The 24,421-nt window shown below is 40.4% G+C and overlaps 2 protein-coding genes across 5 annotated transcripts in view; one reads left to right on the top strand and one right to left on the bottom strand.

Moving 5' to 3' along the window:
* On the top strand, nt 1-22,052 carry ETFDH (electron transfer flavoprotein dehydrogenase). 2 transcript variants are annotated; one of them, XM_025203597.1, is made up of 13 exons: nt 1-109; nt 1,659-1,776; nt 2,664-2,893; nt 3,383-3,464; nt 3,842-3,960; nt 5,162-5,239; nt 10,261-10,407; nt 12,019-12,159; nt 14,399-14,542; nt 17,270-17,438; nt 20,471-20,653; nt 20,995-21,216; nt 21,527-22,052. In XM_025203597.1, exons 3-13 carry the CDS (start codon nt 2,672-2,674, stop codon nt 21,688-21,690), a joined length of 1,671 nt encoding a protein of 556 aa, XP_025059382.1. In that variant the 5' UTR covers nt 1-109; nt 1,659-1,776; nt 2,664-2,671; the 3' UTR covers nt 21,691-22,052. The 2 variants fall into 2 exon arrangements, with proteins under 2 accessions (XP_025059382.1, XP_006023223.1); XM_006023161.3 differs by having other exon boundaries at nt 7-109; nt 1,633-1,776.
* Nucleotides 17,486-24,421, bottom strand: part of PPID (peptidylprolyl isomerase D) — a 29,375-nt gene continuing 22,439 nt past the window's right edge. Inside the window, exons 8-11 of one of the 3 annotated variants that reach the window (XR_003093954.1) lie at nt 23,593-23,679; nt 23,472-23,514; nt 19,571-20,151; nt 17,486-19,219 (exon numbers count right to left, since the gene is read on the bottom strand). Coding sequence is in view for 2 of the 3 variants with exons in the window: in XM_006023159.3 (XP_006023221.1) it covers nt 22,605-22,693; nt 23,472-23,514; nt 23,593-23,679 (219 nt within the window). In the remaining variant the exon portion in view is untranslated. Of the gene's footprint in view, nt 20,152-21,942; nt 22,694-23,471; nt 23,515-23,592; nt 23,680-24,421 lie in introns of those variants that run through there. The other 2 variants (XM_006023160.3, XM_006023159.3) reach the window with 2 other exon arrangements.

The raw sequence follows: 24,421 nt of genomic DNA on the forward strand, positions 1-24,421 counted from the left end.
CGCGGCGCGGGAGGGGCGGGTCCTGACGTAGCGCAAGGAGCAGAGCGGGAGCCGGCAGCTGCTCAGGGCAGCGGGCAGGAAAAGTATACGCACACACGCACACCCCTATGTATGTATCTATATAGAAATATATATTTTTTCAAAAGCAAAAATAAAAAGCCCCACAGCGCAGGTGCCAAGGCTGTTGTGGGCGCTCTCTCGTGTCTTTTGCGGGCGCTGTCTCATTGGCACGCCCAGCACCATTTGTTTGGCAGTTTGACGTTGGTCAGGCATGGACTTGGAAGTCGTGACCCTGTTGCCTGCTCCCTTGAACAGAAGGGGCGTGTGAGCAGGAAACCTGTTGTAGTTTTGTCCCTCGATCTGTGCCTGAAAGCAAGGCGCAAACAGGGGAGTTGCACAGAGCAGTGGGCACACCCCTGTCCCACCCCGGGCTCCACAAGGCCCCTCTCTGCCTCACGGAGCTATGTCACCCCACCCCCTCCCCCCAGCAGCGGTGACACTGTTCTGGAAGGTCTGGGGACGTGGGGACTCAAGCTAATGCATTTCGGTTCTGTAACTATGGATAACGGTGCTGCGTGTCATCGGTTTGGAATGCATATCACTGTCGATAAGCTTGCTGCTACTGCTTATTTTTTTACATTATGGAGCTAGTTCAGTGGTGCTCAACCAGTGAGCTGGGCATTCGGTGTCCAGTTCATCCATGGGCCAGATCTGGCTGCTGGATCCAATCCAGTGTCTGGGGTGGGCATAGTGGGGTCCCATCCAGCCACACAGAGGGTTGGGTGGCGGAGCTGGATCCCAGTCCCAACCTGGCCCTGTAGGAGAGAAGAAAGCTTGACCCAAACCCAGCCCCCAGCCCTGCAGGGGAAGGGAGCATAGCCAGGCCCCAGTGCAGACACTTGGGATTTGGGAGCAGTGGAACATAGCCATATTAATTGCCACCGCTCCCATACCACCAATGTTCCCAACCTGTGGGGAATCCCACGGGCCAGATACTATGGCTGTGTTTGGCCCTCAGGCTGGAGGATGACCACCCCAATCTGCTTTAGACAAACTAGTTTCATTTAACTGAAAAAAAATCATTCCAAAACGCTGTACCTGTTCATTTTAATGGGTTGTGATTTCAGCCCATACAGCTAAAGCGCTGGTAACATATTGCTGAAATAGGAATAGAATTAGATAACTTCCTGGTTAGCAAGAAAAAGCAGAATAGCTCTAGTCAAGGATTTTGTTTTTCAGTACAGTTAAAGAGTGAAATTAAAATGGATGCTTCAAATAAAGGTTTCCTGCTTGTTCATTTTAAGTATGATTAAATTTGGGGGGGGGGGGGCGATTTTAAATTGGATCACCCCCCCACTAACTCACTATTATATGAGTGCAAGGATGAAAGCGCTGCTACGCACAGGTAGAATAGCGCCTCTTGCAATAAATAATCTCTCTCCAACCTTCTCTTTTTTCCCAAAACATGCATCAAAGTAGGATCTGGGTTAACTGATTTGATTAGGATTTTTCTTTTCAGTGTAAGATTTAAAAAAAACAAACAAACAAAATCTCAGGCTGAAGACTGTTTGTCATCAGTGATTGAGCCAGGTTAATGTGTAAACGAGTCAGTTAATCTTGTTTTTTGCACAGCACATTGTTGTTTTCGTGCTTTAAAGTTGATAAAGAAAGAGTGCCTGCCATCAGTGCATGTTGCAAGATGGACTTCTACTTCTGTGCCTCGTATAACCACACACTATACTATTCACCCTCGGGACAAGGACAAGCGATGGGAAGGTACGTGAAAAATTACATCAGAAAGCAGCTTTTTTATTACTTGCAGGCTTTCTAAAGTTTAAAACCATAAACATATATTTTACAAAGAGAATATGTTGTGTTGTGAGCAATACTAATGTTTCAGACAATGCATTATGGTTGTTTACAGTATTCATAGTGGTTTAAACTGGTCAGTTGTAATGCAGCAAATCTAATCATATTAAAGTATAGGACTTTAAAGAGGTGAATATGTAAATATGTCTTGTCAGCTTAGTTACAAACTAGAAAAAGTTAGCATTTATTTGATCTTTATTTTACTACTGTCAGATATGTACTTTTATGATTTTGCATTAAAATCTTATGAGCTAGTCTTAAAAAATAAGATGATTAAACTATTACGTTTTTGCTACTTGGTTGTATAACTTGAATAACTTCAGTGGGTTTTAGGCCATTGTTGGACAAGGTGGGTGTATTTAAGTTCTAGCAGTCTCTGCTTCTGGAACAGCCTGGGGAGGCCAATGACTACCAGTGTAAAGTCGGCTATACCTGAGACTTGGGTTACTGTTCCCAGTATCATGAAGAAAGGGCAGAAACAGAAAAGCCACTTCATGATTCTTTTACCTCCTGAGCTCGAGGCACTTGGACTTTCAGTGCTCAAGGATGAGTAGTTACCAGTGATGGTGTCTAGCATGTATAGTTCTTTATTGAGTCCCTGTATGTTAGCAAATGGTGTTTGGGTGTTTAGTTCATTTTCTGTTGCATTGTTGTCCTTGCACAGCATAAATTTACTGTGATACCTGATATCTTCTATTGCAAAGCAAAACAGTAAAAGTTGCACTGATCAGAGACAGAGGGAGAACAGAGACAAATTATAGATACAATCCTTATATCATTTTTCTCTATTGAAGCGGTGAACATGGAAAGATTTGCAGAAGAAGCTGATGTTGTCATCATTGGAGCAGGCCCCGCAGGACTTTCTGCAGCTATTCGACTCAAACAGTTAGCCATTGAGCATGACAGAGAAGTCCGTGTATGTCTGGTGGAGAAAGCTGCTCAGCTCGGTGCACATACGCTTTCCGGTGCTTGTCTTGAGCCACGTGCTTTGACAGAGCTTTTCCCAGACTGGAAGGAGCGAGGGGTATTTATGAACATTAAATTATTATAATTTACCCCTAACTTGTAAAAAAATTTTTAAAAAAAGAAACTCTTTAGTGGACCCCAGATTTTCTTAATAATAACCATTATTTCTATTATTTCTTAATAAAAATCAAGCAAAATTTAATAAAGGAAAATATTTTCCTATTGTAAATATCTGTTTCCTTTAGATTCGTGGTGTAAAAATCTCTTGGCTATCATAATGATGGGTACTATAACAAACGCTGAGATAGGAACTGCTTATAAAAGCTCTGTGTCAGTTCCACTAGCCAAGAAGCATTAGCTGAATTGATCTCTTACCTGTTGCTCTTTCTGAGATGTGGCCTCTTGTGTACATCATTGATCTTTTGTATAAGACTACTGCTTCTTTGTTTTCTATTCTGTTAGATTTTTAATTGATTATTTTAAGAAGGAAATAGCATCTGTTTACTGTCTAGCAGCAAGAAATAACTCTGATTTTTTTTTTCTTTAGGCACCACTACATACTCCTGTAACTGAAGACAAGTTTGGGATTTTAACAAAGAGTTACAGAATTCCAGTGCCAGTCCTTCCAGGTATGGCTTGTACAAAACTTGAACACTTGATGAGAAATGGGGCTGTGTTTTAATATGCTATAAAAAATAGCTAGTGCTCCAGTGTGCATTTCAAGTAGAAACTGCATATAATGGGGATTGAGCAGTCAGTTGTGTTAGAGCAAGTCCATAGACATTTTAATAAGCTACAATGATGAGGGCTGTATAAGTAGATGGATGATAATACATAATATTGCACAGAGATCTCATATGCTTTATTGCAATCATAGCTAAGAATGATAAAACCAATCTTTATTTGAATTTTTACATCTTTCACACAGCATTTGCACTATGTATATGTATTCCCATTAATCCATGAATCTGGACATATTGTTGTATATTTCTCTCTTTTTGTCTAGGACTTCCAATGGTTAATCATGGGAATTACATAGTACGCCTTGGACATATTGTAAGATGGTTGGGTGAACAAGCAGAAGCTATGGGTGTTGAGGTATATCCAGGCTATGCAGCAGCTGAGGTAATGGGACTAACTCTGCAAGTGAGAGAGTTTGGCCCAGTTTTTGATGTATTGTAGCAATCCCTATATTACAGAGGAGTATTTAAGAAATTGGCTTGCCAGATTCTGAATTCTGTGGCCGTAACGTAGGAAATCACCGACATACTGTATTTACTTGAACAGAAAATGAGGTCTCTTTCTCCCGGTCAGCATGAGGGGAAGAAAAGTCCCATCTTAGAATCAAATATCAGACCAGGGCAGGCAGAAGCTCAGCTCTGGCTTTGGCCCTGGGCTGAAGCTAGGGCTGAGCCACCACATGCCCTGGGCTGGAATAGCTTGTTTGGCAAGGGAGGGGGCACACAGCCGGGGCTCACACAGGGGGACCTGCAGACTGCCTTCCTCCACTCCCCTGCACCCTGTTCTGTTCCTATGCCTACCTCCCTCTCCCTCTACTTCCCTCCCCTCAGCTGCCCCTTCTCCTCTTACCTTCGGCTCTGGCTCCAGCCCTGACGCTGCCCAGGTGAGAGCTGCTGCCACTTCTCTCTAGCTGGGCTGGGGCTGCGCTACTGCTGAGTGCCCCAGAGCTGTAGCAATACTGCAGTGGAAGGTAAGGAGGGAGGCAGGGAATGGAGGGGTAGGCATGGAGCAGGTGGGGAGCAGACTACAGGAGGGAGCAGGGGTGGGGGAGGCAGGCTGGGCCAGGGTTGGGTTGGGGCTGTGTTGCTGTTGGCTTCCCTAGAGGAGCAGAGCTGCAGGAGAAAGTAAGGGAGTGGGGGAGTGGGCAGGGAGGGGGAGAGTCAGGCACAGGCATGGAATGCAAGGGAGCAGGCACAGGCACGGAGGGGCAGGTATGGGGGTGGAGCAAGGGGTAGGAGTCTAGCCCCTTGCCCTCCCACTGCTGCTTTTCCTGCCATAGCAGTGATGGGGACAAATTTGAGATCACCTTCCACTAATTAGATTTTATACATGGAAGATTATAACAAATGTACCGTTTTCTATGTATAGAACCTAATTATAGAGGGGTCGTCTTACATTCAAAGTTGTCTTGGATTCAGGTACTTGCCTTTTAAGTTAATGAATAATTCGTTAGTTTTCAAGATTGTGTCCATAGACCGCTCATGTTGTTGGTTTTTTTAATTCTCAATATTCTGTACTTGAATATAATTTGAGAAATGCAATGAAAATAAATCATTAAAATCGTTCTTACTCAAACATTTTAAAGGTTCTCTTCCATGAAGATGGAAGTGTGAAAGGGATTGCGACAAATGATGTAGGCATTCAAAAGGATGGAGCACCTAAAGTGAGTACTCATCTCTTTGTAACAAACCTTCAAATCTGTAGCTGCTGCCTAAATCACTTTAGTGCTGTCTTTATGCTTGGTACTACATACACTTAAATTCTAGTCTCTGCCTCAAGTTTAAATCTAAAATATGTGCAAACAGTCCTTCATGGCCACAGGATGAAGCTCCAGTCTCAGGGTAGAGGAAGTTCTATTCTGGCATTGTCAGCAAAAACCTTTGCAGAAGGATGGATTATTTAAGGAGGAGTTACTTTGAGTGTGTAACTTTGAGTGTCATTTGACATGGGTAGAGCCTGGAGGAAAAGAAAAGAAGCCAAGGAAGAAGGGGAAGCATGGACTAAAGCAGAATAATAACTATAGGTGGGAAAGCATTGCACCAGAGGAGAAATTTGCTCAGCAACGGCAGCAAGAACAGCTGCTGGTATGTGGGGAGCCCTTGCAGCAGCAGCCAGGAGTTAAGACTCTCTCCTACTCTGCTACCTAACACAGAGCTGAAATTCCCAGTTATGCCCATGCATAAAGGTGAGGGTTGAAGAGAGGTCTTTCTAGCTGTAACTAATAAAAGACAGAACACTGTTCTTTTATAGGATTGCTGTCTTCTACCATAGTTGCAGTTAATTTTATCATCCTTTGCTAACCATTCCACCCTCTTTCCATGGATGCATTTTGGATGAATCTGTATGTCTGTTTTATGGCATGTGTATAACAGACCTGCCTCATTAAAATTGTTCTTGCTCAAACATTTTAAAGGTTCTCTTCCATGAAGGATTTTTTTGCCAGCTCCAGGTGATTTTTGCCTTGGGTCATGAAACAATTCTACATCCCTGTACCTCCATAGGAGAGGTTAGCCTAGAATACCACTTTCCCTGAGATCAAGCTTTATCACAATTAGTAAGGTAAAAAAGCAGCAAAAAGATTTCTTACATAAAAAAAAAAGAACTGAACGTGAAAAGTGGGCCACATCGTTTGAAGACGGAACAAAAAGACAAGTAAAATTTCTCACCCTCTCATCTGGCAACAAATTAGTCTTTCAGAGGGTCCTACAACTTTGGAGGCCAGGCGTTTAAAATTAAAAACTGCTGACTCTATTAGTCCTGACTGCTGGGGACCTGGAGTCACTCCAAGGGATAATCCAAAAACCATAACTATCTCACAGGTAGTTCCTAATACAGGGGCAGGCAATATTTCAGGTGGAGGGCCGCTTAATGAGTTTTGGCAAGCCATCGAGGGTCATATTACAGGCAGCCAAGGGCAGATAGATATTAATTTTCTAAATTTTTAGGGGCCTCACGGGTTGGCTAGAATGGCCTGGCAGGCCACATCTGGCCTGTGGGCTGCATTTTGCCCACCCCTGTCCTAACATCTCCAAGTCACGCACCTTCCACAGGCCCCCCCCATTGTTTTATTTGCTAAGTGTGAAAATTCTTCAGAAACTTCTTTTCTTCCTGAGGCATCTGGAATTCCCTTAGTTAATGGCCCATCTCCCTGAGATTTATTTCTTATTGTTGGGTTGGAGCAACCATACCCCAGTGTCTTGGCCGCCCATCTTACAATAGCCATTTCTGCCCTGTGTCTGAGAATGGCCATTGCTCCTTTTTTTTTTTTAGGAAAACAATTGGTCAGCAATACTTAGCAGTGTGCCCTCTCTCTCTTCCTTGGGTAGGCATTCCTCAGTTCTTTTGACACGTAAACAACTCGTAACTTGAGGCTTGGCTATAACTTTTGGTTAGGCTCTGACCCCAAATTGTGAAGATACATACAGACGGTATTAACATAATCCATATGGTGATAAAAATGACATAAATACAGTTTGTTTATTGGGTTTTCAAAGAGACCGCGCATCAAAGAGGCCACAGGTTAACCAAACCAAACTTGGAACAGATGTCTCTTTAGGAGATGCTATAAACCGCCAAATCATTCCTGTTTTTGGGTGGGACCAGGGGGAGGGGTGAACTTTGGCAGTATACTTTAGGATAGTTGTAAAATTTGACTTTGAGTGTAATGTTTCTTAATTTTAAGTGCCTGGCCTCCAAGGTGGAATCCACAAAATAAGTACAGACTGGAGAGAGTCAAAACTGTTCTTACACTGAGTGAAGAGTTGCCTAGAACAAGCCAATGAGAAATGCCAAGGAAAGATTAAATCCTACCACTTTTTTGGAGCTTAATCTTACACAAGGCTGGAAGGAAGCTCCTCTACTTATGATTCCAGGTTATGGACACACCCCTTATATTTCTTTCAAAACCAGGCAAGGGTCATAGTTTTGTTCTAAAAACAGTATCAGTGAAGGAGGAGGGGAAAATAGTGGTGGCCTTTTACACTGATTAGAGCACTTGCCCAGGATATGGAATTCCTTCTTCTTGAGGGGGTTCAAACCCTAATCTACCTCTGGAGAGCCCTGTGTCCTGTGGAGTGACACCATTCCACCCTTCTATTGAAGCTGTTTCACTGTCCATAAAAGATGCCAAGATTCTTTGGAAAATGAAGCAAACAGCAGTGCTTGTGGTTTTTTTTTTTTTTTTTTTTAGCCTAAAGTTCAGGGCATTTGCTTGGAGTGGGAAGATGTAAGTTCTCATCCTTGCTTTAAGAATTGTTGTAGTCCTGATTCACTGCTACAGTACAAATGAATAAAAAGAAGGGGCAATGATAAAGTATACAATACAATAAGCATTAATTCTTCTACAGAAAGCAGAAGGATGCTAGCTGCAAGTACGCACGCACGCATGCACTCACATGTGCACACACACACTAAAAGACATATTGCCATTCTTATGAAGTACTTGCGCCCCTTATTTTTCCCTGTAGTTATGAGTGGGCACATGACCTGCTCCAAAGCCAGTGGTCTGCAGCAATGCTATTGCAAGCCCTGAACACTAGATGGCAGTTCGTATCATGCAGACTGCTACTGTGGTATGAACTGTCTACCAGTGTAGCTGTTTACTCTACAGCAAACAGACACACACAGGTGCAGTATAACATGTCCCTGTGAGTTGCTTGTTGCTTCTGCGGGACAGCCGTTATTAGAGTAGAGTGGCTTACACTGGTTTAAGTCTGTGTATCAAAATAGCAGATATTTTTACTATGAATTAGTCAATTTTCTCCGTACATTAGCATCTCCCCCTTTGGCCCTCCCCCAGAGGGAATAAGAGGAGCAGATGGATAAAGAAAAACTCTTGAGGGCCAGACTTAACCAAACCTTTATTTGAACAATGCTGTACAACAATGGTCCTGTTTTTAGTACACCATCAGGCTACAGCTCACAGCAGAGTAAATGAAGGAACCTCACCTTCTGCTGGAGGGACCCAGCAAGGAGGTAGTGGTTGTAGCCTGAGCTCTCTTCTTCTCAGTACCAACTTCCTGCATAATTACCATGCTTGTCAGTGATATGAACTTAGCGCTCAACATTACATTCTTGTCGCATTATGTAACTAATGTTGGATCTAAGGTCCGCAATCTGTATAATAATATACAGTATAACAAAGAGCAGTCAGTCATAGAGCAGGCAGAAGGGTCTGCTGCTGTGCCCAGACTGTTCATCCCCAGTAGGTTAAAGGGGCACCTGTATGGTCTATTTAACTAATAGAATGCAGAATACAACCTAGGAAGTAACTTAAGACTAACACATAGCTGATACAAAGTAGAGCAGTGATGCTCAACCAAGGTTTTGTGGCACCCAGGGGTGCTGCCAGATCCTTTGAAGGATGCTATGAGGTGTGAGGAGATAACTGAAGTGTAAAGAGATAAGCAGATAAGAGCAGGATCAAGCTTGTCACTCTGGCAAATTCCCCACCCTCACTGCCAGACCCCTCTGCAAGGAAGTAAGCACTGTAATATATAAATGAGTTGTTGAAGCTGGGTGCCTCTCAAATTGCAAAAGTGATGGAGGGGTGCCTCAAGTCCAGTGAGGGGTGCTCCGAGCTAAAAAGGTTGAGAACCACTGCCCTAGAGGCCTATGTGCGCACACACATGCACAGGAGGCACCTTTTCCAGGAGCATGAGAGACACCTTTATATAATAAGTATTTGTCTACATCAAATTAAAAATTTCAGTAAAACTTTTCTGTGCTTAACTGGGACATGTTTATGTAAGAAAAATGCCAGAAGTGTTACTAATCATCTCCGAGACAAGTTTTGTTAAAAATACAGCTTTTCTGTTAATTATTCTCACTGTATATTTACAAACAAGATATTATAACTTCTTTATTGTTTTAATATAAAACAATTATATCTAAAAGAAAGATGCACTTGTTTTGGATCTTTTTTTGGCGAAGTTGTTGCTAACATCCAATTTCATTAAGATCTGGTAGTTTATTTAAATGTGCAAGAAAACTAATTTTCTATTGTTTATCTTTTTCTTGGCATGCACAGGAAACCCTTGAGTGGGATTTGAATCTATTTCAAGTCATATATATGTGTTGGAGGAGTATTTGCTCATAACTGAGTAATTTATTCAAAATCTTTTCTTACAAGATGCATGCAAAATCCTGACAACGTGGACAAAATAACATATGATTAAGGGCCTTTATCCAAATGGCATGTTGTCCAGGATGGCAACTTTTTAAATAAATCTTAAATTTTGAAAGTTAGAGAGTAATATCCTCTACCCCGTTCTGGCTACACTTCATGAGAGATTAAAAACGCCAGTGTGATATAAATGGACCCAAAGATCCCCTTTTTAGCTGGTGAAAGTTTATCTGGTAAAAGATTTGTGGAAGGCGGTCTTTCAGGGAGCACCTCCCAAGGCCTGGCATACAGGGAGCATTTGCGGAGGTGAGGAGAGCATTTTGAAGTACAGTCACAGTCTGTTGTGGTACTTAAGCTTTGCACAACCCAGGGGAACTGTTTTGATTAGGATTGTTCCCAACATGCCCCAGAATCAGGAAGATGCAAGGTGTTATTAAGGCATTGCATTATACTGCCCCCTCTTTTAGGTCCAAGTTCTGTGTTGCACTTAGAGGTTCAGACACAATCTCCTCTATATTTTCAAATCCATTTGGTGATTGTTGAATATTCTGCTTTTACAGGCTATCTTTGAAAGGGGTTTGGAATTGCATGCCAAAATCACAATCTTTGCAGAAGGTTGTCATGGACATCTCGCCAAACAGTTGTACAACAGATTCAATCTAAGGGAGAAGTGCCAAGTCCAGAGCTACGGTATTGGACTGAAGGAGGTATCCCTAACTAATTTTAACTCAGTCTTTGTAAGCTTAAATAATTCCTGTCAGTTGAACTGTTTTCATTTGGGTGTGGGTATATCTGTACATGTATACTTATTTTGTTTGTATGTGTACGTGTGTGCACATATATTAAATAGTTTGTATAAGTACAGAGGACAGTGAATTTTGACAAAACATGGGAATTAGTCTCGCACTTTTAAACCTTTGGTATTATAGAATGAGATGGAAAAGGCTAGTTAAGTTGTAATGCCTTTTTCCTGCCAGTGCACAACTACTTTCTCTCTCTTTTTTTTTTTAATGCTGTCAATCCATTTGCTTTCTGTTGCCATTGTGTTTTCTTTGAACTTTATAACTAGAATTTACTGTCCCTCCCTTTTTTCTGGTTACAGTACAGTATAGTCTTCTGAAACCACATTGGCTGTATCACTATATGCCCCCCCCAAAACCCCAAAACAACCCAAGCCCCCCAAAACCTTAATTCACTGTTTTAACTCTTAGCCACTTCTAGCCTTAAGCCTAACTGACTGTGTCACTGCATAAGGGAGAACCAAGGCATAGCCACATTGGAAAGTTATCCAAGTATGGCTGTCTGCTACACCCCAATTCTTATTCTGTATGCAACTGTTCTGTGAAATTAGTGCCATGAGTTATGTTGTGCCCCAGTGTATTGGAATGATAGCTGAGAATGGTCTTCAATTGTCTTCAATTATGTTTCAGAATTATGCCAGTTACCCTTGGGGTCCAGCAACAGTTCTAAAGGCGTCTAGCCCAGGGATTTTATTTAATTTGTAGAAATAGTGTGTGTATATGTAGAAACATATTTTGTGTTTTATGAAGTGCCATGTATTACTCATGTAAAGTAATGGTTTGGATTAAAGCAAAGAAAAGTATATTCAGAGGTTCAGAATATATTACTTTGTTCTCTATATTTAAATTTTTACTCCACATTACAAAAAAGCTGTAAAATGTAGTTCAGATTATGGTATTTGAGGCTATGAAATTTATGGGAACATTTACAACAGCATTTCTTTACTACAACATTTCAAGCACTGTAGTATAACGGAAATAGAATGTGAACCATAATGTTTCTGGGATGCTCAGGGAGGCTGATTATAGTATCCTACTTAAAGTCCTAATTGAGGAAGTTATTAAAAGGAATTATCATTATTAATTAACAAAAATAATGCTTTTTTTTTAAAGTCAATATTAAGCACATGTTACTCTTTTTGAATTCATTAAGAAAAGTTATTTAAAATCACTCATGTAAAACACAGGATCTTCTGTGATTAACAGCAAATGTTAGGGATTGTCACCAGCTTTATCTATCGTGCTTAAAATATTAAGAAACAACTTGTGTAATTTGCTGATGTGTGGCGTTTCAAGGAAGGATAGTAATTGAAATGCCACTTAGAAATATGCTGGGAGGGCGTTTGTATTGCTTTCCTTGCTTGATAATATAATGTAGCACAGTAAATTGAAAGTAACATGTATGCAGTTTTATTCCTATTGCATCTAGTTGGATTGTGGTTTTATGTTGCATTATAAAAAGAAATCTATTACTGTATTTTGCATTGTAAAGTAGTTTCTGGGTGACCTGTATTCCAGTTGTGGCTTATTGATGAAAAGAAGTGGAAACCGGGAAGGGTAGAACACACGGTAGGCTGGCCCTTGGACAGACATACATATGGAGGATCCTTTCTTTATCATTTAAATGAAGGTGAACCATTAGTAGCTCTTGGGTTTGTGGTAAGTTATTTTTTCTGCTAATACAAAGTTTATTTATATGCAGTTTTTGTTTCTTTATTAACTTTCAATGTGGCCTCTCTTAGCAGCAGACCATTTGATTCTTGATCCCTAATGCTGTTGTTACTGTAGGAGAAGTGGATCTAAGTCATTCTGGTTTAGCTTAATGTCTCTATAGCAGGGGTTTTAAACCTTTTTAAATAAGTGTACCCCTTTGGTCTCAAAGTTTCAGCTCATGTACCTCTTTATATTTTTTTCTTGGTGGAGGGAGGTGGTAGATTGAGGTCCCCATGGTGAAGAAGGGGCTGGGGCTGGGGCTGGGGCAGGAGCAGGCGCTGCATAGGCAGAGGGAGAAATAATCATTGATCCCCAAGTAGATCATCCCAGGCAAAGCTTTGTCTAGCCCGGCCTTAAAAACTTCCAAGAACGGAGATTCCATCACCTGTCTAGGTAACCTGTTTCAGTATCTATGGCTCTTTTTTTCATAAAGTACAACCCCTCCTCCCTCCTCTTCTGTGCCTGTCCTTCTTGAACAGTTTGTACCCTTCCATGGCAGTGTTCCAGGCATGCGAGCTATCCCACCAAGTCTCTGTTATTCCAAGCACGTCATAATTCTGTGACTGAAATGCTTCCTTTTGTTTAATATCTTCATCAGTGACCTGGAAGAGTGGAGGGAAGTTTGAAGATGATACCAAGCTGGGAGGAGTAGTAGATACACTGAAGGGTAGGACTAGGATTCAGAGGGACCTAGACAAATCAGAGGATTGGACCAAAAGAAATCTCATGAGGTTCAATAAGGAAAAGTGCAAATCCTGCATTTAAGACAGAATAATCCCATGCACCAGTACAGGCTGGGAACTGAATGGCTAAGCAGCATCTTTGCAGAAGAGGGATTACAGTGGATAAGATGATTATGAGCCAACAGTATGTCCTTGTTGCAAAGAAGACAAATGGCATGCTGGGCTGCATTTGTAGGAGCATTGCCAGAAGATTGGAGGGAAGTGAGTATTTCCCTGTATTTGGCACTGGTGAGGCCACATCTGGAGTGCTGTGTCCAATTTTGGGCCCCCCACTACAGAAGGGATGTGGACAGACTGGAGAGAGTCCAGCAGCGGGGCAACGAAAGTGTTTAGGGGGCTGGGGCATATGATTTGTGAGAAGAGGCTGAGGGAACTGGGCTTATTTAGTTTAGAGAAGAGAAGACTGAGAGAGGGGGATTTAATAGCAGCCTTCAACTACCTGAAGGGTGGTTCCAAAGAGGATGGAGGTAGACTGTTTTCGGTGGTGACAGAACAAGGAGCTATGGTCTCAAGATGCAGCAAGGGAAGTTTAGGTTAGCTATTAGGACAGAGTTTCTTACTAGAAGGATAGTAAAGCACTGGAACACATTACCCAGAGAGGTTGTGGAATCTCCATCTTTGAAGGTTTTTAAGAAGTGGCTAGACAAATCCTTGGCTGGGATGATATAATTGGGGATGGTCTTGCTTTTGAGCAGAGGTTTAGAATAGATGACCTCCTGAGGTCCCTTCGAATCATAATTTTCTGATTCGTAGTCTATCAAAGCTGGAATTTGGCCATATCTAGAAGGATGTGCCTATGTTCAGGCTTTTGAATGGATGTAAAATATGAACTAGGCATTTAACCAGCTGGCATAGTCTGTGTTCATTATCTGTCTTTATAGCATTTTTCCCTGATGCCTTATACTGATGCTTCATCTATTTGGAAATGTTAATTGACTCAGTTCTAAGTCATGTAAAACAGTGCTTACAAGTATTGGTGAGAAGACTATGAGAGAGAGCCCTGGGGATAAGAGTAGTCCATATTTCTGTTCTACATTCAACAACATTTTGAAATATGATTTGGAAATTATAATGCCTCAACCACACAGCACAGGACAAACCACGATTAATGCAGTTGCATTGCTTTATTTCCTGTGGGAACAGGAGCTGGGTAGTGTGGAAAGTATCTTAACCAAGTTGTAAATATTTTGACTAGGACCGGGCACAACTTTGTGGTAGCAAAATCTTCAGACGCTCTAATTGTAGCATAAATGAAACATAGCTTGGCTACTGCGTTTATCTTTAGTTTTAAAAGAGCCTGAAACTGGTATGATATGAAATGGGCTCATCATGCCTTATTAGCATTAAGACACTTTATAGCAGCAATATAAAACTATCATCTCTTTTGTTGATTTATTCATATTTAATGTTTCTAACATCATGTTTACCTGTTTTGTGTATAGATTGGCTTAGATTATCAAAATCCCTACTTGAACCCCTTTCGAGAGTTCCAGAGGTGGAAGCACCATCCCAGTGTGGAGCCTACTTTGGAGGGTGGAAAAAGGATTGCATATGGTGCAAGGGCTTTGAATGAAGGTGGTTTCCAGGTAAGTATTTTGTAACTTTATTAGACTATTTACCTTGAATTTTCTTGGGCCACAGTGCTAGTTATACTAATTCCAGTTTGTCTACTGGCAAGTCTCCATTGGCTTATTATGGAAGGTTAGATAAAGACAGAAGTAACTACAGATCAGAAGAAGAAAAGTCTTTTGGGTCTAGCAAATCTCATTGGATGTTCTACAATAAGCTGATCGCCACTACTTGGGAAACTGCACACTGTTTATTAGACTGAGCATATGGCCAGATCTCTCTTGTCTCTGTTGCAGCAGAATTGTGCAAAACAGCAAAGGTGTTACAATAGTCAGTAATGAACATATTGCTAACAGGCAGCGGGTAGGTGTACTCTTTTTCCCTTGGTCTCTACCAGTTTATGTGAATGAGTTCCAGAGAAATACAGATGAAAGAATTAAGGCTGTTTCTTTTAGCCCCTGTGGGCATTCTCCACAGCTCAGCAAGAATAGTTAAAATTTCCAGCTCATGAGCCTGGCTTTCCTCTGAGTTTTTCGTAATGTGAGAAACCTTGCATATTTGCTGTGGCCGAGCTTGACTTCTTTTATTTAATGTGCTTTGTACCTACATTAAATGGAGTTTACTTTCCTGTATCTCCTGGTTGACCAGAAATTTTAAAGAGATGCACTCTAGAAAGCTCGTATCTTTTAAAGATGTGCTTCTTGGGTTTAAGAACATCTCATTGAATCGGCTGGAAGCAAAGTATGGTCCTAGTAGTAGAAATAGAGATTTTCTAAAATAGTTGTCTTGACAATAATTGTAGAAGTCCTTGATCAGTTGTCACAATGGAGCCATAATAGCATTGTAAGCTCTTAGTTTCCCTTTCATTTGGTGAAGATGATTGCCTCATGTAGAAAGATGCACAAAATGGCCAAATACTCTGATACTTTTATCTTTTTAATTAGCTTTAGATTAACTAATTGACAGATATTTCTATCTTTCACTATGGTGGTGCTGTTACTTGGGGGACAAGTTATGGCCCTTAAGTGCTTTCCTCTTTTGAGTATTTAATATATTGTATACAAACAGCTGTTTGACTTGGCAACTTTAATAATTCAGGCACCCAAAGTATAACGGCATAAGCCTACAGCAAGCATGCTTAGTATGCATTTCATGAATATTGCTTCTCCCTTTCCCTGCTGCTTCCTCTGTCATGTAATTTACTAAAAATTGTCAGAAGTTTTACTTATAAAATATGCCAAGGTGGGGGCTCCTGTTAAAGCTGTTCACATTATAAATACTTAAATGTTTCATTGAGTGAAAGTGACTCTACAGTACAGTGGTTAGGGCATTTACCTGTGAGATGGGATTATCTGGGATTGGTTCCTGTTTCCATGTCTATTTAAATGTTTTATTTAAAATGGAAGTTGCAGCAGGAAAGGATTGAGACAATATACTACAACCTTTATAGTTAGGGTACTCTCCTGAGACATGCAGTTCAAATCCCTGCTGTGAATCAGGCAGGGAAGGGTTTTAACCCTGGGTCTGCTGCATCCTAGGTGAGTGCCCTAACCAGTTAGTTATGGGATATAAAAGGGTTACCACCACCGTCTCTGCCTAAGTCCTGAAATTTTTTGGTTAACCTTAAAAGTGTTTGCCAACTTCACCAACTGATTTGGGGTCAGTTAAAACCACACTATTGACCTAGTCCTATTCAGAAGTAGTAAGAAAGAACTTCAAAGAGATTTCTACAATATAGTAAGATATACTTATTAGTGTGGGGGGCATGTCTCTGGCTGTTTAGGACATATCTGAATCACCTGATTATTTTCAGTTTGTAGCTACAGAGACATCATTTTCTACATGCAAACATTTTCAGAATTTACCCTGGTAGACGGTGTCAGGCTTCTCAGAGAAAGGGACTAGAGGGACAGTTTGTTCACAGACTGTTTGGTTGTTAGTCTCCAAGTAAGTTTTTTTTTTTTTCTTCCTGTAAAGGAATTGGGATTTTATGCCAAATTGTATAGTGTATACAAAGTCTGTTTGTCAACTGAGAGGATGTAGAACTGAACACTAAACAGAGAGAAGAATCAAGAAGTTTTATTCCACAGTGAGATCAGCATGCACACCGTCACATGATTTGCCTTATTCTGTAGTGGGAAGCATGGTCTTCTTTGGATCTCTCAAATGTATTAACAAATGCTTCCTATCCTTGCAGCAGCAGGACATTGACATCATTCCCCTTCTCTACCTGCGGTAGTGTAGGGTTTTGGTGTTTTGGGGCAATGTGTCCTCATTTGCAACAGGGTTTTTTGTGTACTTTTAAGAATAGGCTAGACAAAAAAAAGTGTATAGGGTATTTTGGAAGGGGGTGATCCTGCCTTGAGCAGGTGGTTGAACTAGATGACTTCCTGAGGCCCTTTCAAGCCCTACTTTTCTATGATTGTGTGATTCTTTTAAGATGGATACAGTGACTGTGGGAGAAAGCATGCTTTTCTATTTTTAAAATAAATGTTAACTTACTAAATTGGAGATCAGAAGAACTAGAAAGGACTGACATTCCACAGTATCTGATCTTTCATTTGCTCACTGCCAGAAGACCATGACTTAAGTAGAACTGCTCTACCTAATCTTTTAGGTAGTGCATGAGCTAAGTGTGATATTACACATAGCATTTCTGGTCATGTGCCAAATTTGATTTTCATTAGATTTGGTTACTTTAAGAAAATGCAGATATTCATCTCAGTACATGTTTTTCTCTTCAGTCTATACCCAAACTCACCTTCCCTGGTGGATTACTGATTGGTTGCAGTCCTGGTTTTATGAATGTTCCTAAAATCAAAGGTACACATACTGCAATGAAAAGTGGCATGCTGGCTTCAGAAGCTATTTTCAACCAATTAACTAATGAAAACGTCCAAGGAAAGACAACAGGTAAGATTGCCATACTTTAGATTTGTAATTGGCTAGCACAGGGAAAACTTTTCTGGCTGCGGGACTGGAATGACCCACCCCAGGTCAAAGGCAGGTAGGTCAGCAGTAGGATCCTGCTTCCATGACTGGTCATTTTGACAGCAGGGGCTTCAGCCACCAAAGCCTTGCATCTGCAGGCTCGAGCCCAAGGTTCTTCAGGCCTGCCGACCCCTGGACCAGCATATACAATTGAAACCATCTGCGTTAATTGCATTGAAACCATCTGCATTAATTGTCTGAATATGAAGGAGCTGCTTGAAAAAATAATAAATCACCATTACTGTGATGGTTCAAGACAAAATGAATACATTTGGGGTTTTTTCTGCAAGTCAGAATGTCTTGTGTTTGGTTACAGTGAATAGATCTGGTCCTTGTACTGTAGTGGAGAATGCAGTGTGCTTTGACATAAAGGGGCATTATGGGTTTTAAGTCTAAATTTACTGTCCATGTTTTTAAAGAAAAATCTTTTAAGGTTGACTTTCAAAATTTTAAAAAAATATTTAGGTAGCAGCAGATGAGTGTCTTTGCTTGCAGCTCGAACAGTATTACTGCATTAGTGCAGACAGTGAAAGGCTGCCATCTGTCATTGTTCCAGCTGAGGGAAATGCAAATAAAACCATACAATGCGATTTAACATTGAATAGCACATTAAATTTTTTAAGTTGTCAGATTATTACACTTCTGTTCCACTGAAACTTAACCTTACAGCAGTGGCTCCCAAATTTTAGACTCAAGACACTCAGAAAATTCCAGCTCTTACTTTTCACTCAATGTCTACAAAAAAATAGAGCCAGTACTCTCTGAGTACTTTGCAACAGAAAAGACCGCAATAAGTCAGAATACTAATACTATGATTTCCTGTTTGAAACTGGGTTTATCTTGTGAATCATGTTTACACCTGACAATGCTAAAACTGAGACACACCCCACAGCTCTCTTGAAAGGATCTTAAGGCACCTCAGCATGCCATGGCACCCTGGGTAAGAATCACTGCCTTACACAGTCCTTTCATTGCAGTAATATCCTGTATGCATCCCATTATTTGTCACATGCAGCTTATGTTGCTTTATATAAAATAGCAAACACATCCTGCAATAGGTGCCCTACATTGGTAGCGTTGTACTATTGTGTGGCTTTGTTTATGCATAAATTGTTCTCTCTGGTAGTTGTCACCGTGAGTCTGGAGAAGTCACAGATAGATAGTGTCAGAACTTGATCTGGTCCTATAATCTTTTAGCCTTTTGTGATGTTTGGAAGCCTAAACTTTGTAATGCTGCTATTCCCTAAAACTCCAAGTTGTTATAACCATTTAAAAATGTATGCTAATATTTTATAACTACAGGCACGGTGCAAGATAGTCTTGTAGTATCCTTAGCAGTTGGATTGTTCAGCTTCTAGCTAGCATACTTAGAAGTGATCTGCAGTAAAAAGCCATCATGCTAATATACTGTTCCTTCATGGTAGTTAGATCTGTTCCCATTGTGGAAAGGATTGGAAAATGACGTTCTTCAGCTTCATTACAAAACTGTTTTTCTTGTGTGCTTAGGAAATAAAAAGTTGTTTTGTTACAGGCTTTTAAGTGTGGCAGTACAGTGTGCTGTAAAGTGGTGCATCTTTTAGAGTAGGCAGGCCTTTACTTTATTTATTTCAATATCCATTCTGATACAGTATTGATAATTGGAATGAATGTTGCTCCAGGAGCTTCTTCTGATGCTGTTTCTCAGGTCTGCCTTTAAAATCAATCTGTTACAACAGAATTACATTTTAAAGCAGCATAATATACTGTATTTATCCATATCCAGGACAACAATGAATGCAAGACAACCCCCCAGCAATTAGATTGCATACACGGTACATTTATAAATTTTGTTATAAGGTTCAACATGTAGAGTTTAACTATTGGAGCAACATCTTAAATTCATCCTCCCCAGCTACAGCCAGGCAAGTAGCGGTAGGGCAGTCAAATAGCCTGACCCTTCCCCCTTGCTGCCTGTCTCCCCTCTCCTCCTGCCTCCCTGTGATGCTATTCCCTTTGCCCCGTGGCACCTGCCCTGCCTCCCAACTACCCCCTCCTCTTTCCCCACTGCAACTTACCTTCCAGCCCGGCTCCAATCTGGAGCACTTGGCAGCTCCAGTCCTCACCTGGCCATGCAGCAGTAGTTCCAGCAGGGTGGGACGGGTAGCGGTTTCAACTACCAGCCTGGGTTGGAGCTGAAGCCACAGCAGTTGCCTGCGCTCCTGCCCCACTTAAACCCAAGATGGGGGTGCTTTTTGTCCCCATGTTAATGAGGGAGGAAAAAACACCTTGTCTTGGATTCAAGTAAATACAGTACTGTAAGAGAATGGAGTTCTAGATATCAGCGCATTTATTTTGCATAAGCTCTAGAACAGGTTTGTCCAACATATGGCCCGTGTATTCAGACTGCATGGCCAGAAACAGCATCATTTAGTCTAAACTACCTGCATGTGTCACAAGCCTTTTTAGGTATCTGCCACTGACTGTCTTGAAAGTAGATCCTCCTGTATGGTGTGGAAGCATGGTAGTTTTGTATATTCCTAGCTTCCCATTCTAATTTTCTTCTCCAGTCATCAAGCAACAGAGTTTTTTAAATGGTATGTATAGGGTTTTCAGGATTTTTTTTTCCACAAGAGACTTCAATAGTACTTGTTTTCCTCTGTAAATAAAGGAAGGATATCTGTTTACTGGAATTAAATTCAACTTTACAAATGCATAGGAAGAACTTTTTCAGAAGAGAGCCCTCAATAGCAGTTTTTAGATGTGTGGCATCTTGGTTACTTCTACGTCACTTTTATCAGTGGAACTAAAAGCCAGGTAAATTTAGATATACTCTTATGAAACAGCTATAAACCCAGTTTTTATTTTATAAATCAATGCTTGAGCACTGTAAATTAATACAGTATTGACCATTACTTTTCAATTTGCAACCAGTTTTGAGTACAATCTTCCCTTTAAATACTCATTTCTGTTTTTAGGACTTAATGTGCCAGAATATGAAGAGAATTTAAAGAAATCCTGGGTATGGAAAGAAATTTATTCTGTTAGGAATATCCGGCCTTCCTGCCATGGAGTGTTGGGTGTATATGGAGGAATGATTTACACAGGCATATTTTACTGGATACTGAGAGGAATGGAGCCATGGACGTTAAAACATCCAGGTAACTTTCCTTCAGCAGATTCTGCTGTATGTCTTGTATCTGTTCTCTGGCCTTTTAATATTAAATCTAGCAATAGACTGGTTAGTTCTCACATGGGAGATCTTTCAAATACACAAACCAAGGCCAGAGTGGTTACTTGATAAGTGTATTTGTGTCTGGATCACTGCCCTAATGTAATTGGACTGAGGGGTAGGGGTAGTATTTTTTTTGTTCTCACTTTCAGTTATTAAGACACACATTCCACACATTGCTAAAGTGTCCCATTTAAAATTTAATTTGAATACCTACAAATTACTTGACCTAAACACCAATACATTGACTTATGTCATTCAAAATTTCAGGGGCAGACTTTGCTCAGCTAAAACCAGCCAAAGACTGCACACCTATTGAATATCCAAAGCCTGATGGAAAAATCAGTTTTGATCTCCTATCTTCTGTGGCTCTAAGTGGTACAAATCATGAACATGATCAGCCTCCTCATTTGACTTTAAAGGATGACAGCATCCCTGTGAATAAGAATTTAGCAATATTTGATGGACCAGAACAAAGATTCTGTCCTGCAGGTATGTAAAACGAATTGTACGTTAAAACATTTTTTTAAGGCGAATGACAATTTTTTTCCCCTCACTACCACCTCACCCTTTTCCCTAAGAACTTTTGTGACTAGACAATCGGTGCAACTGCACAGGAAGTATCAACTGAACATTTAAGTCCCCATACTGTAAAATCACAGCCCTTATTTAATTACTTTTGAAGAGTGCAAGAACTTGTGAGTTATGAGCATAGAACTTGTAATATGTCCTTTTTTTAATTTTTGGATTTTAAGATCTTGAGTAACTGACCCAAATAGTGACATTGCTCTTGTCTTCACAGGAGTTTATGAGTTTGTTCCTCTGGAAACAGGAGAAGGGTCACGGCTGCAAATAAATGCCCAGAACTGTGTCCACTGCAAAACATGTGATATTAAAGACCCGAGCCAGAATATTAACTGGGTAGTACCTGAAGGTGGAGGAGGACCAGCCTATAATGGAATGTAAACCTGATCAAAACTGTCCAATGAACTTCTGACATGATGCTGTAAGCTCCTACAATGAAGTTTTACAGGACCTGTGCTGCAGTGTAAGCATATAACTGACCTGAATGTTTGAGGTAATTTTGCCATTCTAAACTTCAGGCTGGATCATTATGTTAAAGCATAATGCCTTTGCATTTGCTATTATTTGTGAGAAGCTTCATCCAAGCAAGTGGAGCAGCAGACAAAAAAAACAAACAAACAGGTCTTTTCTTGATTTTTTTTTTTTTTTTGTCAATGTGGAATCTGATTTTTTGCCAGTGGTTAAGTGGACATATCCAGAACTCTGGATGTGAAAGAATTAAAAACGGTGATTCTTCATCTTCAGTGATGAGTACGTGTCTGCCCTGCCTTAAAATGTCCTATAAATAGAATCTTGATCCAATAAGTGCATTAGAAAAAAAATCAGTCTACAAAACTCACCAATTTCAATTATTATACTTCATAATATTTAACTCTTGGTATTTCAAGGGAAGAAATTTCTAATAAAGTTTGTAAGTACTATATATAAACTTAATTGATAAGTTGTCACTTTAGTTTTACAAACTACTTCTACCAACACTTCAGGTCAGTGGGATTGAGACTTAGATGATGCTGTTCCGGTGAAGGAGTTAGTGTTTGAATATATTAAAGCAGTTCAGGTAAATTCATTCTAAGCTCTAGTCTTCAGACTGTATCTAATGTTGGTGAGTTATTTTAAAGGAAAACAGCCTTCATTTCAGACTGAATGACTTTATTATGAAACTTGGTTTAAGCTGTAAACACTGGAAATAAGGTAGTATTCCTACAACATCTGTACTGCAGTACAAGGCAGAAGTCATGCTCGGCTGCAGATCTGCTCATCTTTACTTCCGATGACTAACAGGACAAAACAACCATTCAGGTAAACATTTTAGCATAAGCTGCCTTTTCTTTATCTTTCTGGGCCTTTATTTTTTGTTTGATCTTCAGAATTTCAGTTTGGATAGCTGGTTAAAAGAAAAGCCTGGTTACAGTTATGATAACCCTCAATTACATCACAACTTTATCACCCATCTTCATTTCATACTGTTCAAGCAGAGACAGTCTAACCTACAAAAAGTATCTATAAATGAAGTGATCAAGGTATACACTAACAAAAAACTCTCCACAAGCTGCTTTACCCTCCCGTCCAATCACAGAATAGGGAAATGAGCTCACAGAGAGTAACAGCGTACAAAGTACCATCAATAGGAAGGGAGTTTCTGATTTAAAGAATGTTTCCCCTGGGTACCTGGATATCAAGCAATCTACTTTTTTTGGTAGGTCAGGAGTGCATAAAACAAACAAATTTTCCCATCCTGAGCTCCAAAAAATTGAGCTCTTGGCCAAGGGCATAGTATTAGTCTTGTACAGAAATAATTTCCCTGACCACCATCATTACAGGATAAATAGTAAACTTGTCTGTATTCATGTTGTAAACCCTATGAAAGGGTATTATGTTAGCCTATAGATTCTATGCCATATAAGCAAGAAGGATTGATTTTGAAAAAATTAAGTTCTGGGAACTGCCAGGAAGAAAGCAGGGGGCTCCTGTGACCACTCTGATACCAGGATTAAAAACAGCTCTACATCAAAATTAAGCCACTCATTTCCCAAACTGGTCTGTGAAGCCCTGTTAAGTGGTTTGCAAATTACACTGGGACTTCAGCATTTTAATTAAGCAAAGCCTATTAACTTAAACTATTTACTAAATAATAAAGGCTTAATATTAAGCAGACAGTTTACCTTTGTCTTCAGGTGCTATTTTCTGAGCCTTCTTAATATCAGCCTTAAATAAAAATTAAAAAAGTAAATGCTTTGCTAAAAACTGTAAATACATAAACCAAAACAAACTCTTAATAATTACCAGAGCTTGATCAAAATCTTTTATTCCCTGCCAGGCTTGAGCTCGTCTGTAAAGAGCTTTGGTGTTTTCTGGATCTATTGCAAGAGCCTGCAAAATGGATAAAAGTGATAAAAATGATGTTCTCCAAACACTACAATACACACAAGTAGTCTGCTTTCCTATTGTAGAAGTTGTGCAGATCTCATTATCTAAATGGAAACACCACTTATGAATCAGCAAACTACAGTACTGCTATAGCGCATGTCTTTTATAAAGCACATAGGACATTTTAGGATATATTGGGCTAAGTGTTAACCAGCTGTGTCTACACAGCTGACCTACATAAAGCTGCATTTCAATCTCTTGCATTAGGCTGTAATGACAGAAGAGCCTATTAGATCTTATGATTCTCTCCCATATATCAGAGGTCATTAGAATTTCAGTCACTTCTGTAACGAGCCAAATTTGACTATACACCATGTCTTCTGGAGCACTGTTTAGTTCTGATAAAGTTGCATCAAGATGGAGATTGTACCACTAGTTCTAATGGTTCATCACCTTCATGGTGTGGCTCTTCTGCACTCTCTGCAAATTATCAACATCTTGAAAACACAGACATCTTATTCCAGAAACTACATTTTAGTATCTGTTTCATTCATGTTACATATGGAACTAAAATCACTTTCCTACTCACTTGCCATTCTCCTTTTCTCTCAGAGCACAACCCTGGCAGCTCATACTCAGTTATGTGTCTATACGGGGTGCGGGCTATCCACAAACTTTTTTCCCCCTGCAGGCCAAGGCCCGGGCCCGGCTGCGCCGTCACTGCCGCGGGGGCTGGGGCCGGGCT

Source organism: Alligator sinensis, unplaced genomic scaffold (assembly GCF_000455745.1).
Source record: "Alligator sinensis unplaced genomic scaffold, ASM45574v1 scaffold1223_1, whole genome shotgun sequence".
Taxonomy (NCBI): domain Eukaryota; kingdom Metazoa; phylum Chordata; order Crocodylia; family Alligatoridae; genus Alligator; species Alligator sinensis.